The sequence below is a fragment of the Triturus cristatus genome, chromosome 1_2, assembly GCF_964204655.1.
Source record: "Triturus cristatus chromosome 1_2, aTriCri1.1, whole genome shotgun sequence".
In the NCBI taxonomy this organism is placed as follows: Eukaryota; Metazoa; Chordata; class Amphibia; order Caudata; family Salamandridae; genus Triturus; species Triturus cristatus.
This window is the reverse complement of record NC_140580.1, coordinates 872,732,471-872,747,244: the sequence shown is the minus strand read 5'-3', so window position 1 is coordinate 872,747,244 and position 14,774 is coordinate 872,732,471. Positions and strand designations below refer to the sequence as shown.

The window sequence follows — 14,774 nt, the reverse complement described above, 5'->3', positions numbered from 1 at the left end:
TGCAGCCATTTTTGATGCCACGCCAACCTTCGCTTCTTCCCAATATTGGATTTTCTTTTTTTTTTTTTTTCTTTTTTTTTTTCCATTTTCGAAAAAGTTTTTATTGAACAATAATTCGGTTACAAGTACGGGCCTACAACCACCCGGGCCGGCCGCTAGGTACAGAAGGAAATCTACACATATCAAGGCTACAATCAGTTCCCAGGGCGCTGCCCCGCAGTGGCTCCAGATAGTTCTCGAGGAACAGGAAGCGTAAGTCCAACAATCACAAAAACAAAAGGAAACACAATAAAAAACAAAAGGCGAGTTATGAGGGAAACCAGTGCGGATCAGGCTCCCCCCGGGAAACTCCAGTCAGGACAATTGAGCAATCCGCTAAAGAGAGGAGTACCGGGAGGCCGGGGACGGAGGGGGGGGGGGAGGGGGTCAAGGGAGATGAACGGCCATATGTAGTTGTTCCAAAAGGCGCCAGGACCCATCAAGGGTCAGGGGGACATGGCGATATCAGTGTCTACCAGGGGCAATATTGGATTTTCAATGAATTTTAGTTTTGTTTTGAAACTGATGAAATCGCAGCTGGTATAGCAAATGATACCCGCTTCCCCCTCCCAAGGAGATATGGGAGTGTCCTGTCCTTCCAACATATTCAAGGGACTGATTGTAGCTTTGACCCCACGATTTTGCTTAAAGACAACATATTGTTTAGTCTGTTCACCTTGCTCAAGGGTGGGGTATGTGGATATTTATTCGCATTTCCATCTTATCCTGCCTCCAGCCTTGTCCAACGGTAGAGGAATTTTAAGCCCTTATTCCACACTGCTGAGGGTGAGGGGGAGGTCGTCTTCGGATGCCTTCTAACTTACTCAACGGTGGGGGTGTATTTTGTGCCTACCACCTACATGGCCCCAGCATGGGGGTATTTGTAACCTTTTCACCCGCCTTACCTAAAGTACAAGTTACTTACCTTCGGTAACGATGTATCTGGTAGAGACGATTCTAGCTTCAGATTCCTTAACGTAGAATTATCCCCAGGCGTGAGACTGGACCCGGAAAACTTTCTTTGCCCCAGCATCTCTGCGCGCCAGGGGGCGGTACCACGAGACTCTGCCCAGACGTTATCCGCGGGCGTGACGTCAGCGAGGTTACATAAGCCCCATCCCGGCACGCCAACATCAATTTATTTCGGAGAACTTTTCGGCACCACAATGCGGAGCCATCACAAACAAACTGTGGAGAGTGTGGGAACAGTGTGTGAAAAAGCAGTGAAACAGAAAAGAGAGAAACAAAAGGTGAGGAACAGCACCAGTTGGAAAAGGGCCAAGCACGAAGGCACAAAAAGCCATAGCGGTGAAATCCATAGCAGTGAAGGAGCAGAGCACCGCTCTGAGGAACACCTTCGCAAGCTGAGGCGACAACCTCCCTGGAGGCAGAAGCATGTGAAAAACGCCGTAGCAGGAGAAAGAGAGAGAGGCTGCAATTACAATCCATAACCGGGAGGGTCAACAAGCCCGGAACAGAGGAATAACAGCCATTCACCCCCAGACGACACTGTATCCCCTGAAAGGAGCGAAAAGGCAGAGATACAGGCAAAAAAAACTCAGGACTGTAAAGGAGCAGAAACCCCAAGCAAGTAAAACGGAGAAGAGCAAAAGTAGGCCCCTACACTGGAGAAAAAGCAGGGTGGAGGGATGCAGAAGCACCCATGAACCAACCGACCATGTATGATAAGGGAAGGGGTGGAACAATCAAGCAGAACAAAGTATCCTGTCCGGTCAGAAGTGAAGTGGACACCCACAGGAGACAAGCCACCCGGAGGGAGGAGAGTTCAGAAAACCAAACTAAAGGTCCTCGCAGAACGGGGAGGAATCTGCGGCTAGAATAGTCTCTACCAGATACATCGTTACCAAAGGTAAGTAACTTGTACATCTGATAAAGACTACTAGCCGCAGATTCCTTAACATAGAATAGATACCCAAGCCATACCCAAAGGGGAGGAGGGCCTGCGAGAGAACCACCCCAGTAGGAAGAAACACAGGGCCCCAGCAAGGCGAAGGGAAGACCAGGAGACCCCCAAGCCCATTCAAGGTACAACGGCCACAACCCTCGTAGGGACAGACAGCCGCAGAGGAGCACCCAGGAGGAAAGAAGGACCCCAACTCCATGGAGAAGAGGTAGAAACTGAGGTAGAGCCTGCCGTCGGAAAACACATAGCGACAGAGGACAGCTGAATAGGCATCAGCCGCAAAGAAGCAGGCAAGGCAGGAACGGCCCCACAGCCAAGGAACGCAAGCATAAGAAGAAAGGCACAGAAGTGCAAAGCCCCAGCAGAACAAGAGGCAGGGACACAAGGTAGCACAAGGGCCACGGCGGTGGACCAGCATAAGCAGGCGTGCACAGCCGTCAGCGGACAGCACCATGGAGCAGCGCACCCATAACAAGCCATGTGCAGGCCAGGGGAGAAGCCAGGAAAATGCAGAAGAAGCCCCAAAGGAGGATCGTTCAATAGACACACCTACCCACGACGAGAAACGGGACCAGCCGTAAGACAAAAAGGGGAAGACACGGAGGACGCTCCAAGCGGTCAACCAGAACACAGGAAAACCATGAGAAACCTAGACAGAGGACCAGGCCGATTCGCCGGACAGGAAGGCGAAAACGACACAACACGACACCGTAGATAGCATGCCAAACTATCAAGTGATGTAGTGAACACCGAGAATGACAGAACCCGGAGTAACGCAAACTGCGCCCGGACAAGATATGCACCAGCGGTATACAACGATGCCAAGAAAGGCAGGGAACCCAAAAAAGGGGGCAACCATACCTTCCCAGCGCAGGACAGAGCTATGCAATAGCTACAAGTACCCCACATAGGGTATGATACGTCCCACTAAAACATGGTAACACCTCTTAGGGAAAAATCCCGCAGCAGAGGACAGAACAAAAAGGACCTGCAGATAGAACCACAGACTGCTTGTCAATCAGCCAATCCAAAAACACACAGAAAGCCCACCCTAGGACACATATGGGTGGACCATAACCAAAGAACCACAAAATTAGAAGGGGCTGTACCAGCAGCCAAAAGCACAAAGGGGTCAACCTAAGGACCCCGAAGGCACGCCAATCCACACAGAATAGACAGATGGTCCAACTGAACCACTAGACCCTCGAAAAAGGGACAGGATAACACCGCCCATAAAGTAGCAGAGGACCGATAAGGCAAGTGTACGAAGGGGGGGAGGAGGAGGACGGAGCCCTGCAAGGAGCCGCTGAATGGCGGCATCCGCATGGGTGTTAAACAAAAGCACCCCATCAAAGGGCAGGTCAACGAGACGCTCCCTTACATACTCAGGGAAAATGCTATCCTTCTGCCAAGCATGGCGACGGAGAGCTACTGACCTTGCTATTGTGCGGCTGAGAGCATAAGAAACATCCAGGGCCGAACAAAGAAAAAACGCGGCCAGCTCCCGGCCTTCCATCACATGGCACCACAGATCAGCGTAGACACCTTCCGGAGAGGCAGAAGACAGAAGGGACTCCAGGAATCCTAGCCCTGGCCAATACACAAAGCGTGATGAGCGCTCGCAAAGCAGCACTAGAGGAAGCAAAGAGGTTCCGCCCCCATGAATCTAACCATCGGGCCTCATGTGACGGAGTAAACACCAAAGGTCTGCAGAAAAGGGCCCTGGGTAGAAGGGTGGAAAGAAAGGCAGACTGGGTTGTGCGGAGCAGGACGGTGGAGGAGCGACTGGGGCACCGGATCCCCAGTGGCAGGACTCCCCCAGGCCCCCAGAAGAGAATTATGGAGCGAAGCTTCGAAGGGAAGAAGCAGCTCCCGTTCACCAGAGCCCTGATGGAGAACCTCCAGCAAATGGTCCGTAGGGAATGGGGTGGCAGGGTCGCCCATGTGCAAAATGCCAGCGGCCGTGGAAATGACCCGGACAAAGGCCGCACACGCCTCCGTAGGGAGTCGTGGGGGGGAAAGCAATTCCTCCTTGGGTGACAGCTGTAAACTAGCCAGCCATCCCCAAATCCAGCTGGAGGAAGAAATGGCCAGGCCCGGAATGGTGGAAGATTCACGGACTAGTGGGGGACCTGAGGTGCCTCTGGGGATGGCTGTTGCCGCGGGGACGGCGAAGAGCCCTCCCTGGAAGACGCAGGGGAAAAAGCCATGATGCGGCGGCCTGTCTCCGGGGAAGAAGAGACAAAAAGTTGACGAACCTCCGGAGAGGAGGGGGCCTCTGAAGACGAGTCGACGACCCAACACCGGCACGGCGCCGTGGAGTCCGCCACAGGCGCCAGCGTGAGGTGACCTGTGCCGGAAGGGTCGCTAAGATGACCTCTTCCACCACTTGCACCCTAGGAGATTGGTGTGGGTCCGGATCGTCGAAAGAATGGTGCCGAAAAGGCACTGACTCGACCTCCGATGAAGCAGCCGACCTGCGTGGAGAGACCAGAGGGACCCGGGGATGCGCACCGGCCCCTAGCCAGCACCAGCGGCGTCGACAGCCATCGGCACCTGAGCGGCATCAGCTCAGCTTCTGGCAATGCCGCCGCCTGCCCAGAAGACCGAGGAGGACTCGGGGCCGAGCCGCGAGTCCCAGAAACCTGCTGCAACACCACAGGGACCCCCTTGGGGGTTTGCGGCGAGGCAGAGGCGCCATGGGCCGAAGAGGGGAAACCTGTAGGGCCGCACGCAGATGACACCACACCTCCAGAAACTGAAGCCGAACCCGTTGGCGCCGGAGCCGCAGGCGATGCCGCGGAAGACCCTGCACGTGGCAAGGGATCCGCGGACGTCCCAGGAAGAGGAGGAGGAGGGGCCAAGGAAGCCTGCAGAGCCGCAGCATAGGCCTCCATTTGGGCCCTAGTCGCCCCGGCGCCGGGAAACGGCAGGTAGGGTGGTGACAAATGAGGCCGCATGTCCCGCGGAGAACTCGCGCCCTCCGCAGAGCGGGGACTAGGCCTCGGAGACTAGCTATATGACTTTCCGATGGGCGAGCGACGCCCTAGAGGCCTCGGTGACGGGCGATGCCGGAATCAGAAGCGGCAATTCTTGGACCCTTCTGCGGGGGACGGACACGGAGATGAGACAGATCTGGACAACCGGGCTGAGAGGAGCTTCAACCGGCGCTCCCGCTGGGACTTAGGCTTCAGATGCTGGCAAGCGTCGCAGTCTGTGGAATCATGGTGCTCGCCCAAACACCACATGCAAATAGGATGAGGGTCCGTCATGGACATCTGACGCGCGGAAGACGAGCACGCCTTAAAGCCCGACGGCATTCGCACACTGTCCCACAACGCAAAGCGTGAAAAGAAGGCCTAAAAACAGGACAGGGACATGATGCGGATCCGCGTTGCACGCGGAAAAGAAGGAAACTGATGTCAGCGCGCCGGGGTGGGGCTTATGCAACCTCGCTGAAGTCATGCCAGCGGACGACGTCAGGGCGGAATCGCGTGGTACAGCTCCCGGCGCGCAGAGATGCTGGGGCAAAGAAAGTTTTCTGGGTCCAGTCTCATGCCAGGGGATAATTCTACGTTAAGGAATCTGCGGCTAGTAGTCTTTATCAGATAGCAACGGTATGCCATTACTTTACCCCTTCTTTTCCCAAGTGCAGAGGTATGGAAAGTCCTTCACCCAACTTGCTTGTGCAAGGACAAGACCGACTTTGTTACCTCCCAGAGAGGTAGGCGCTCATTCCTTCAAACATTTTGGCAAGGCAGGGGGGTTATTGTTAAAGCCCTCTAGAAAGTCGAGTGGTGCCAAAGAGGTATTCCCCTCGCCTTTTGGCAAGGGGGTGGGGATTCTCTGTAAACCTTTCCTTGCCCTTTGACCAAGTCAAGAAGTTTATAAACCATCTCGCCAATGGGCAAGGTGAAGGGACAGTTGCTGCTAAACCACCCCTCCGCCTTTGGCACATTGAATAGTGTTCTCTGCAAACCCTGTCTTCACCCTTTGGTGAGTGGGAGAGGGGCCATTTGTCGGCTTGACTTTGGTCACGGCACGAAGGGTTGGGTTTACGGTCCAGCTGCACTTGAGCAAGGCAGGTGTCTCAATTAGGAACATGGCAAACGAGCGGGTGCCAGCTCACCATTTCATTTTTTAACCATATTCCTTGACCTTAGGCAAGGAAATGGGGAGGGGGCCATTTTCTTCCTCGCCTGTTTGTAAGACAAGGAGGGTTGTTATTAACCCCTCTCCCCCGCAACCTTGGGCAAAGCAAAGGGGGGGGGGATTCTTTGTAAACCCATCACCCTATGGTGAGTGGGGAAGGGGTCATTACACCACCGGCTCCTTTTGGAAAGGCAAAAGAGGGGGGTGGAGGGGGGGGGGGGAGGTAATCTCTCCAGCTACTCGCCATTTCACCAGGAGTAGAACCAGTGCGGTATATTTACATACATGCGTTGGGATGTTTTTAACATATCCTAAATGCGCTAGTATGGGATTCAGCCGCACATGGACATCAGTTATTTTACCGAACAGTTTAGGGGGTTTATTGTACTGTACAGTGCACTTGAACAATGCAGGGGTATTTTTCCTCTCTCCCTTTGGTAAGCAGAGAAGGGGGGTTTGTGCTTCTACCCCAAATCTCCCGCACCACAGGGAGAAGTAATTGAGGAGGGCTTGGTGTACAGATCCACAGATTTTGCCAAGGAGGGAGGATAGCAGCAACATTCTATCAACCCCTGCTCTTAGGCAGGCCCGGGGAACTAAATAACTTCTCCAGCCCTTAAACAAATTCCGTAGGGAAGAGAGGGAGCTGTAATTAGCCTTCCTAGTCCTGGCCAGGCCCGGGGAGTTTGAGGTCAGAGGTCTCATTTATTTTAATCACTCCCAGACCTCCCGGTGTCCCTCCCCCACCGTTTTCCTTTGGTTTTCCTCAACTTGGCTGAAAGCTCTTCTGAATGCTTAGTGTGCATGCCCAGTGCGATGCATTCACAATGTGGCCCTATTTCCCATGCATGTACAGGGTTTTGTTCACGAAGTATGTAAAATAGACCTACTTTTTCATGTGGACTTGAAACACATTATGCTTTGGCTACTTTTGCACAATACGAATTCCACATATACACATGTGCTTTTATTGCACTAAGAACAGTGTTTCAAACACTGGATTCCCAGAAGAAATACAATGCCATTTCCTGAATATTGCTTAATTTCTGTGAAATATAAATTTATCCAATTGGAGGCCTGTCCCACTCAATTGGCTTATGCACAGTGCGTTTAGATGACAGTTCTACATTACTCGGAAAACCGGTACCTTTACGTGTTTTCCAATCCTTGTTTGGAAAAAACAAATAAATACACTTACATTTTCACTGCTCCCCAAAGCCAATCACAACGCTGCAATGAAGCGCAGTGATTGGTCTGAGCGCAGTGGTTCGGTGCACAGACAGGGACTGGGAGCCTGTGCATGTTGTCCACCCAGGCTGTGTATTACAATACAGTGGAGAGCATGCTAAGTGTGCATGACTGTTTAGCTGGCTCAACACACTTATTGTGCAAAAAACACTCCTCCTCCCCATGACACCAGCCCGCCCCGTCCTAACCCAGCCCTATAGCTATGAAAAATAAATGATAATAACTTATTAACATATTTTTATTTTTTCCAATACTCTGAGAGCAGTCGGGCAACACCCCTGCTTTTTATGCTAACTGCACCACAATAAACATGCAATGTAAAAAAAAATAGATAACAGGTAATGTGTACCTTGTTCCTATCGCCACTTCTCGGTTCTGGTGACATTTACAAAATCCTTGGCCTTTGGCCTCCAGTTAAAATGTCACTAGAACCCCTGGAATATGGAAAATAAAAACTAGGAGTGTGTGAAATTTGAGTAATTTAGTTTCGAGAACTACGCAAAATTTAGCAAAATTACGCTTCATTACCTGAAATGCAAATCCATAATTTAGCAGTACATTTTAGAGTGAAATGCGTTGTTTCATCAATGTTCTATGAGAACGGATTTTGCTGCAAAAAGAAAGTGCAAAAAAACACAACTGGTTCGAGCAACAGCTGCTTGATTTCTGTCCATTCATGTAATTCTCAAGAGCTCATGCCATGAACAGTGTGCAATTAAGTGACGTGGCGTGATTTTGGCAATTTATACAAACTACATTGGAGTAATTTAAATTTCGCCCAGGCCTAACATCACCTATGCAATTTCTATATACACGGAATATTCTTTTACTTTGTAGTTCACACTACATAAAATTACAAGTATAATACATGGGCTTACCTGAGATCTAAACAGGGTGAACTGGAGCCAGTTTGGACTAAGATTAGCCTCTCCTCCTTCAATGCTGACCTGCAAAAGAGGCAAATATATTTAATTCTCGCCCAAACAGCTTAATCCAGATAAACCTACCCCTATGAACTTTGAACTGGATAAAACTATAAAATGTTTACAACTTCAAGTTTCACCTTATTTACCGATTTATTTTGTCCAACTAGTTTAAGAGATTAATCATAAGTGTTTATTGGGTGTAGAACAGACTGAAGCGATTCAGAAAGGAAAAAAATCATGATCACAAACTAAACTGTGTTTTGATTATTTAAGCAAGACTTGCTGGCAACACTCGTCTATGGAAGATGCTTTAGGATACCATGGAGTAGGAATCCGTAATTATTTTACCTAAAGCTGCGACTAGACCACAGACCTTACAATAGGCAAAGTTACAGTCTACTAATATAATGACTGCACCCTAAATCAGCACATTTATTGATTTTACTCTGGCAGCGAAAGTGACAACGAAGCCATATTTTGGACAGACTTTACAAAGGAAAGGCATTTTTTGTTTTCTTAACAACTTTGCTGTTCTTCCACATATTTGCACCAAAAGTTCCATAAAAAAACTTCATTTTTTGGCTCCATTATGGAAAGTTTCACACATATTTGTCAAGCGGAAGCTATGAAAAAGGGAGGGCCCCAGAACGTTGATTCCCCATTTTAATTACCATAGGAAAGTTTGCACTCAGATGCACAAAAAAAGGCAATGAAATTACACCAAATTTGAAAGGAAGTCAGAACTTGACTCAGAAAGCATGCTTGTTCTTATTTCGTATTCAGTAGTTTGAGATATTAGTGTTTCAAAAAAAAGCGCTCACTGTGCGTGAGAGGGGTGCGCATGAAGGGGCTAACTACAAGAAAAAGTTAGTGGCATCTAGACTGTCAGTGCCCAGATATGCTAAGTGCTCTCAAATATCTTCCTCATCCATGTTACTAACATTCTGACATGCAGTGAAATATGTACTGCCAACAGCTAGTGTCCTTTAACTTCTAGAGCACTAACATTTTGAATTGAAGACAGTAGTGAAGCAGGCCTGAATGTGCTTATGTTGGAATAGAAGCTGTTCAATTTAAAGCCTTTTCGGAGGAGAAAGCTGAAGTAAATTAGCATTGAGATGTTAATGCAGGTATGAAACTAGCAGGTTAAAAATGTGAGGGAAAGTAGGGATTTTTAAGAACTTAATGCATAACAACTTTTTTTAAGAGGCTAAAAATAGAGAAATGTTGGCATAAGCACCCCCACTTTCCACGCCAGTTTATTCACCTTACCACAACTCTCTACTTTTAAAATAATAAATATTTGGTGAGCCAAAGTTTTTGGGCAGCGGGGGCTGGCTGCCCAAAAAGGGTCAGGTGAGGGCCTGCCTGCGAGGCCCAGCCCTGCGGGCAATCCTCGCCACGCATGGTGCACATTGGTGGTTAGATGCCTTCAAAGAGATGCCTGCGGAGGACTGAGCACAGGTGCAGAGGTGGATTCACACTGTACACGGTCAAAGCAAGGGGTTGTGACCAAGACTTGCCATGAGGCCAGGCCCTGTGGCCAACACCCTTGCGCTGTAGGGGTTGGGCACTGGGTCAATATACAATAGGATTTAAATTCACTAGGGGAAAGAAAAACAATGGTCAAAGTGATGCTATAGTTAAGTGCTGAACAGACAAGAAGCAATGTTGAGAAAATAAAACTGAAATACACCAGTTATAACTTGTTAATTAACTATACCTTAAAAACCCATTATGCACTGCTTATGACCTCACATATTACATCACTCACGACATGTAACATGACCTCACTGATGACAATTCATTAGATTTAAAGAAAAATATTGTTCAAAATAAGTACTGCGGTCCTCAAGATAATAAAATGAAGATAAAAGCAGTGCATGATGGGGGCACAATTTATAGTTCGAAACGAAGACGTTACTTCCCTTCGGTAAAGCTTTTTCTGGTAGAGATTATCTGGCCGCAGATTGCTCACCTTTCGACTATTTCCCAGGCATTAGAATTTATCTAGAAGCTTTTTAGCAGTACTTCTGAGAGCGAAAGGTGGTGTTGTGCGACTCCGCACTGACGTCGTTCGACACCGGAAATGACGTGCAGAGTCTAAATAGGCACCGCTCCCTCGCGCTGGCATCAGGAGCTTTTGAGACCGTCCACACATCCTGACATAGAGCCCCAAAAGAAAATTAGTAGACCGCGTACAGATTCTTTGACTTGGGATCTTATTAATGGGTAGTGTCCAATCACAGAACGGGAAGGTTGTGGGCACCGGAGAGGACGGGAAGGGTCAGTGAGAAACCTGCAGCTAGTTAGACTCTCTACCAGAAGGAGCATTACAAAAGGTAAGTAACTTGTTCTTCTGATGGAGACCTCTAGCGGCAGATTCCTCACTTCTTGAATAGATACCAAAGCAATACCAATTCCGAGGTGGGTCTGCAAATGGAATCAAACCATCAAGTCCTGCAGGACCAAGTGTGCCAAATGACCCTCTCGGTAAACCAGACTACCCAGACAATAGTGCTTTGTAAATGTAGGGCGGGATCACCACGTAGCTGCCTGGCAAATGTCCAGTACTGGGACTTCATATGCTAACAAAGTGATAGCAGCTTTGGCCCTGGTACGATGTGCACGCAGCCCTTCTGGAGGCTGGTTTGTTTAGTCGAAGAGCCAGGTCTTGAGGGTCTTCCTGAGGGTGTTCAGCTGATGTCTGCTGGTAGCTCGTGCCAGGTCTTGGCTGCAATGTGAGAGAAGGAACTTCCACCTGCTGTGGCTCTGTGGATGCGCGGGGTTTCAGCCAGTGCGAGGTTGGAAGATCGGAGCTTTCTTTTAGGTATGTGGAAGTTGATTCTGTTGTTGAGGTATTTGGGTCCGTTGTTGTGTAGGCATTTGTTGGCGTGAGTGAGGATTTTAAAAGTGACTCTTTTCTCCACGGGTAGCCAGTGGAGACTTCGTAGGTGTTGGCTGATGTGTTCATGTCGGGGGATGCCGAGGACGAGTCTGGCAGCGATGTTCTGTATTGTATGGAGTTTGCAGAGTAAGGACTTGTTGATGCCGGCGTACAGTGCATTTCCATAATCTAGGCTGCTGGTGAGGAGTGCGTGGGTGACTTTCTTCCTTGACTCAGGGGGGATCCACTTGACGGTCTTGGAGGATGCGGGTGTTGAAGCAGCTGGAGGTGACTGCGTTGACCTGGTCGGTTCATGGTGAGTGATGAGTAGAGTACGATGCCGAGGTTCTTGGCGTGGTCTGAGGGGTTAGGTGGGCTTCCGAGGGCGGTCGGCCACCAGGTGCTGTCCCATCCCATGCAGAAGGGGTGGTATGAAGGACTTCTGTCTTCTCGGCGTTGAGCTTAGGCAGCTGCTGGTCATCCGGGCTGCGACATCTTGAATTCCTTTCTGGAAGTTGAGTTTGGCACTGGTGGGGTCTTTGGTGAGGGAGGGGATGAGCTGGGTGGCGTAGGATACCATGTTGAGGCCGTGTTGTCAGACAATGGCTGCAATGGGGGCCACGAGATGTTGAAGAGGAGATGTTGAAGAGGGTGGGGCTCAGTGATGAACCCTGTGGAACTCCACAGGTGATTTTCGTGGGGTCGGAGAGGAAGTGTGGGAGTCTGATCCTTTGGCTTGATCGGATCCAGTCCCGGGCTGTTCCTTGTATGCTTGCGTCGTGTAGTCTTGCGACTAGTGTGCGGTGGGAGACAGTGTCGAGGGCCGCTGATAGGTTGAGTAGGATGAGGGCTGCGGAGTGGCCTTGGTCCAGGAGGGTGCAGATGCCATCTGTGGCAGCGAGTAGGGCGGTCTCTGTGCTGTGGTTGCTTCGGAATCCGAATTGGGACGGGTCATTAAATCGTTTCAGTTTCCTGTTGACTGTTTTCCCTGCAACTTTGGCTGCAAAGGGGAGGAGCGAGATGGGCCGATAGCTCTTGAGGTCGGTGGGGTCAGCTGTGGGCTTCTTGAGCAGGGGTCTGACTTCTGCACGCTTCCACACATCTGGGAAGGTGCCTGTTTTGAAGGTGGTGTTGATGGTGCATTGTAGTTCAGGTGCGATGGCAGCTGCGGCTCTGTGGTCGATGTGATGGGGGCAGGGGTCGGTGGGGGCCCCCAAGTGAATGCTTTTCATGGTCGAGGTGGGGTCTTCGGCCGTGTTCAGTGTCCAGTTGGAGATGGTGGGCTGGCTGGTGTTTCTGGGGGGCAGGGGGCCGTCAGTGGTGCCTGATGGATGATCGATGAAGTGGTCATAGAGGTTTTTGATCTTGAGGTGGAAATAGGTTCCAAGCTTGTCGCAGAGGTCTTGGGATGGGGTGATGTCTGTGGCTTCGCTGCGTGGGTTGGTGAATTCTTGTTTGACACTGAAAAGTTTCTTGGAGTTGGCCAGGATTTTGTTGTGGATGAAGTTCCTCTCGGTGGCTCTGATCTGGTTGTGGTAGACAATCATGGCGTCCTTGTAGGTGGTGTGGTTTTCGGTTGTCTTGGTGCGTCTCCAGTTCTTCTCCAGGCGTCTACAGGTGCGTCTGGCTTCTTGGAGAGCGGTGGTGAACCAGGCGGCTTTCCTGGAGCGTTGTCTGTCGGGGTTGCGTAGCAGGGCGAGCTCGTCTGCGCATTTGGAGATCCAGGTGTGGAGTTCTCTGGCTGCGTCGTTTGCGTCGGGTGCCCAGGTGAGGCTGTCTCGGGTGAGGGTGGAGTTGAGTTGCTCGCAGGTAACCTTGCTCCAGTTCCTTCGTGGTGGGCGTTTGGCTGGTTTGGGTGCCTTGGGTTTGTTGATGGCAAAGTGTACGCAGTGGTTGTCGGTACATGGCGGCTGCGTTGTGTGGCTGAATTGGACGCGGTTTCCTGCCGCGAAGATGGGGGTCGAGGGTGTGTGCTGGCGAGGTTGTCACGAAGGATAGTGGAGCTGGGGTCGCCGAGGTGGAAGTTCAGGTCTCCCATGAGTATGTAGTTTGTTGAGGTGATGGCGTGGGGTGCTATGAAGTCGGTGTTCGTGGTGGCGAAGGGTGTTCGGGGGCCGACGGTCCCTCGGAATGTGGCTTTGGGGGTGGTCTGGATCTGGAAGTGCAGGTGTTCGGCAGAGGGTAAGGTCTCGCTGGAGGTGGTGAGGCGGAGGGTACTCTTGTGGGCGATGGCGAGGCCCCCTCCAGGGTGGTTGGGGCGGTCTTTCCTCTGGATCTTGTATCCGTCTGGGATGGCGGTACTGATGTCGGGGGCAGAGGATGCGTTGGTCCAGGTCTCTGTGAAGAAGGCGATGTCGGGCGAGAGAGAGTCGAGTAAGTTCCAGATTTCCATGGCGTGTTTGTGTACGGAGCGTACATTGAGGAGGATGCATTTTAGGGTGTCGCCGGTGCTGGCGTCGGCGGTGTTGGAGGCCGGGGTGGCGGTGAGGGTCTGGCGGCAGTGGAGGCAGGAGAACTGGCTGTGGGTCGTGTAGGCGAGGCCTGTTGGCATTCTCTAAGTCTTACAGGGTTGAGTGCAAGGAGGGTGGTGGGGTCGTAGCGATGGGCAGTGGGGTCCAGGGTTCTTGGCGCTGGCCACGGTCGGGCAAAGCCGGGCTTGCCTATGGCGCGTAAGTGGCGTGGCCGCCATTAAGTAGGGGAGGTGGGAGGGAGGAGAGGCTGCAGGAGCGGGGGAATTCCGGGGAGGGGGAATTCCAGGGGGAGGGGCCACTGGAGCAGCAGCGGCAAAAGGAACAGGCAGGCAGGAACACTGTCTTAACAGTAAGGAGCCATAAAGGACAGCTGTGAAGCAGCTGGAACGGCGTGTACATCAGAAAAGTAAGGACCAGATTAAGTTTCCATTGGGACAGAAGAGGAAAACATGTTGTAGGACTTTCAAAAATTACAGCACAACTGGTGACAAACAATCAGGGGCTGATCAGACAAATGCAAGCATGCCTACAGATAACCCCTAACCCTGCCCAGCACAAAACCTTGCCATGCGAGGAGCAATAACAAGTTACTTACCTTCTGTAATGCTTTTTCTGGTAGAGACTATGTAATTCCTCAGCTTAGAGTATTCCCCAAGAGTCAGGCTGGATCCAAAAAATCTTGAGCAGTACCTCAAAACACCAGTAGGTGGTGTAGATCAGCAGAGCTTCAGCCAAGCCAGAAGTGGCGTGCATGCTGCGATATATGCACCACCCATGAGCGCCGATAACTGGTTCTTTTGTGACTATTTTCACGCCAAAAATGTGGAGCCACTATTTAATGATACCAGGGTACAGAAGCCAACAGGAGCTGAAGGTTGAAGCCCATTTTGCAGAGCTGGGAGGATCTGTGAGGAATCTGCAGTTAGTCTACCAGAAAAAGTGTTACTGAAGGTAAGCAACTTGTAATTCTGTGCACTAGATCAAACCAGGAAGTCCTGGAGGACCGAACAGGCAAAAAGCCCATCCCGACAGACCAGACTGTCCACGTAGTAGATAACAGAGGCAATTTTTTCTTTTTTAAAGGGAAAGGAAGGCCCCCCCTGAGCCTACTTATTCGCTAGAACTCC

At 50.8% G+C, this 14,774-nt stretch overlaps 1 protein-coding gene across 2 annotated transcripts in view; it reads right to left on the bottom strand.

The window, feature by feature from the left end:
• Nucleotides 1-14,774, bottom strand: part of PANK4 (pantothenate kinase 4 (inactive)) — a 445,012-nt gene that overhangs the window by 14,649 nt on the left and 415,589 nt on the right. For both annotated transcript variants that reach the window (XM_085609230.1, XM_085609233.1), the window contains exon 18: nt 8,242-8,310. In XM_085609230.1, coding sequence (XP_085465356.1) covers nt 8,242-8,310 — 69 coding nt within the window. The remainder of the gene's footprint in view (nt 1-8,241; nt 8,311-14,774) is intronic.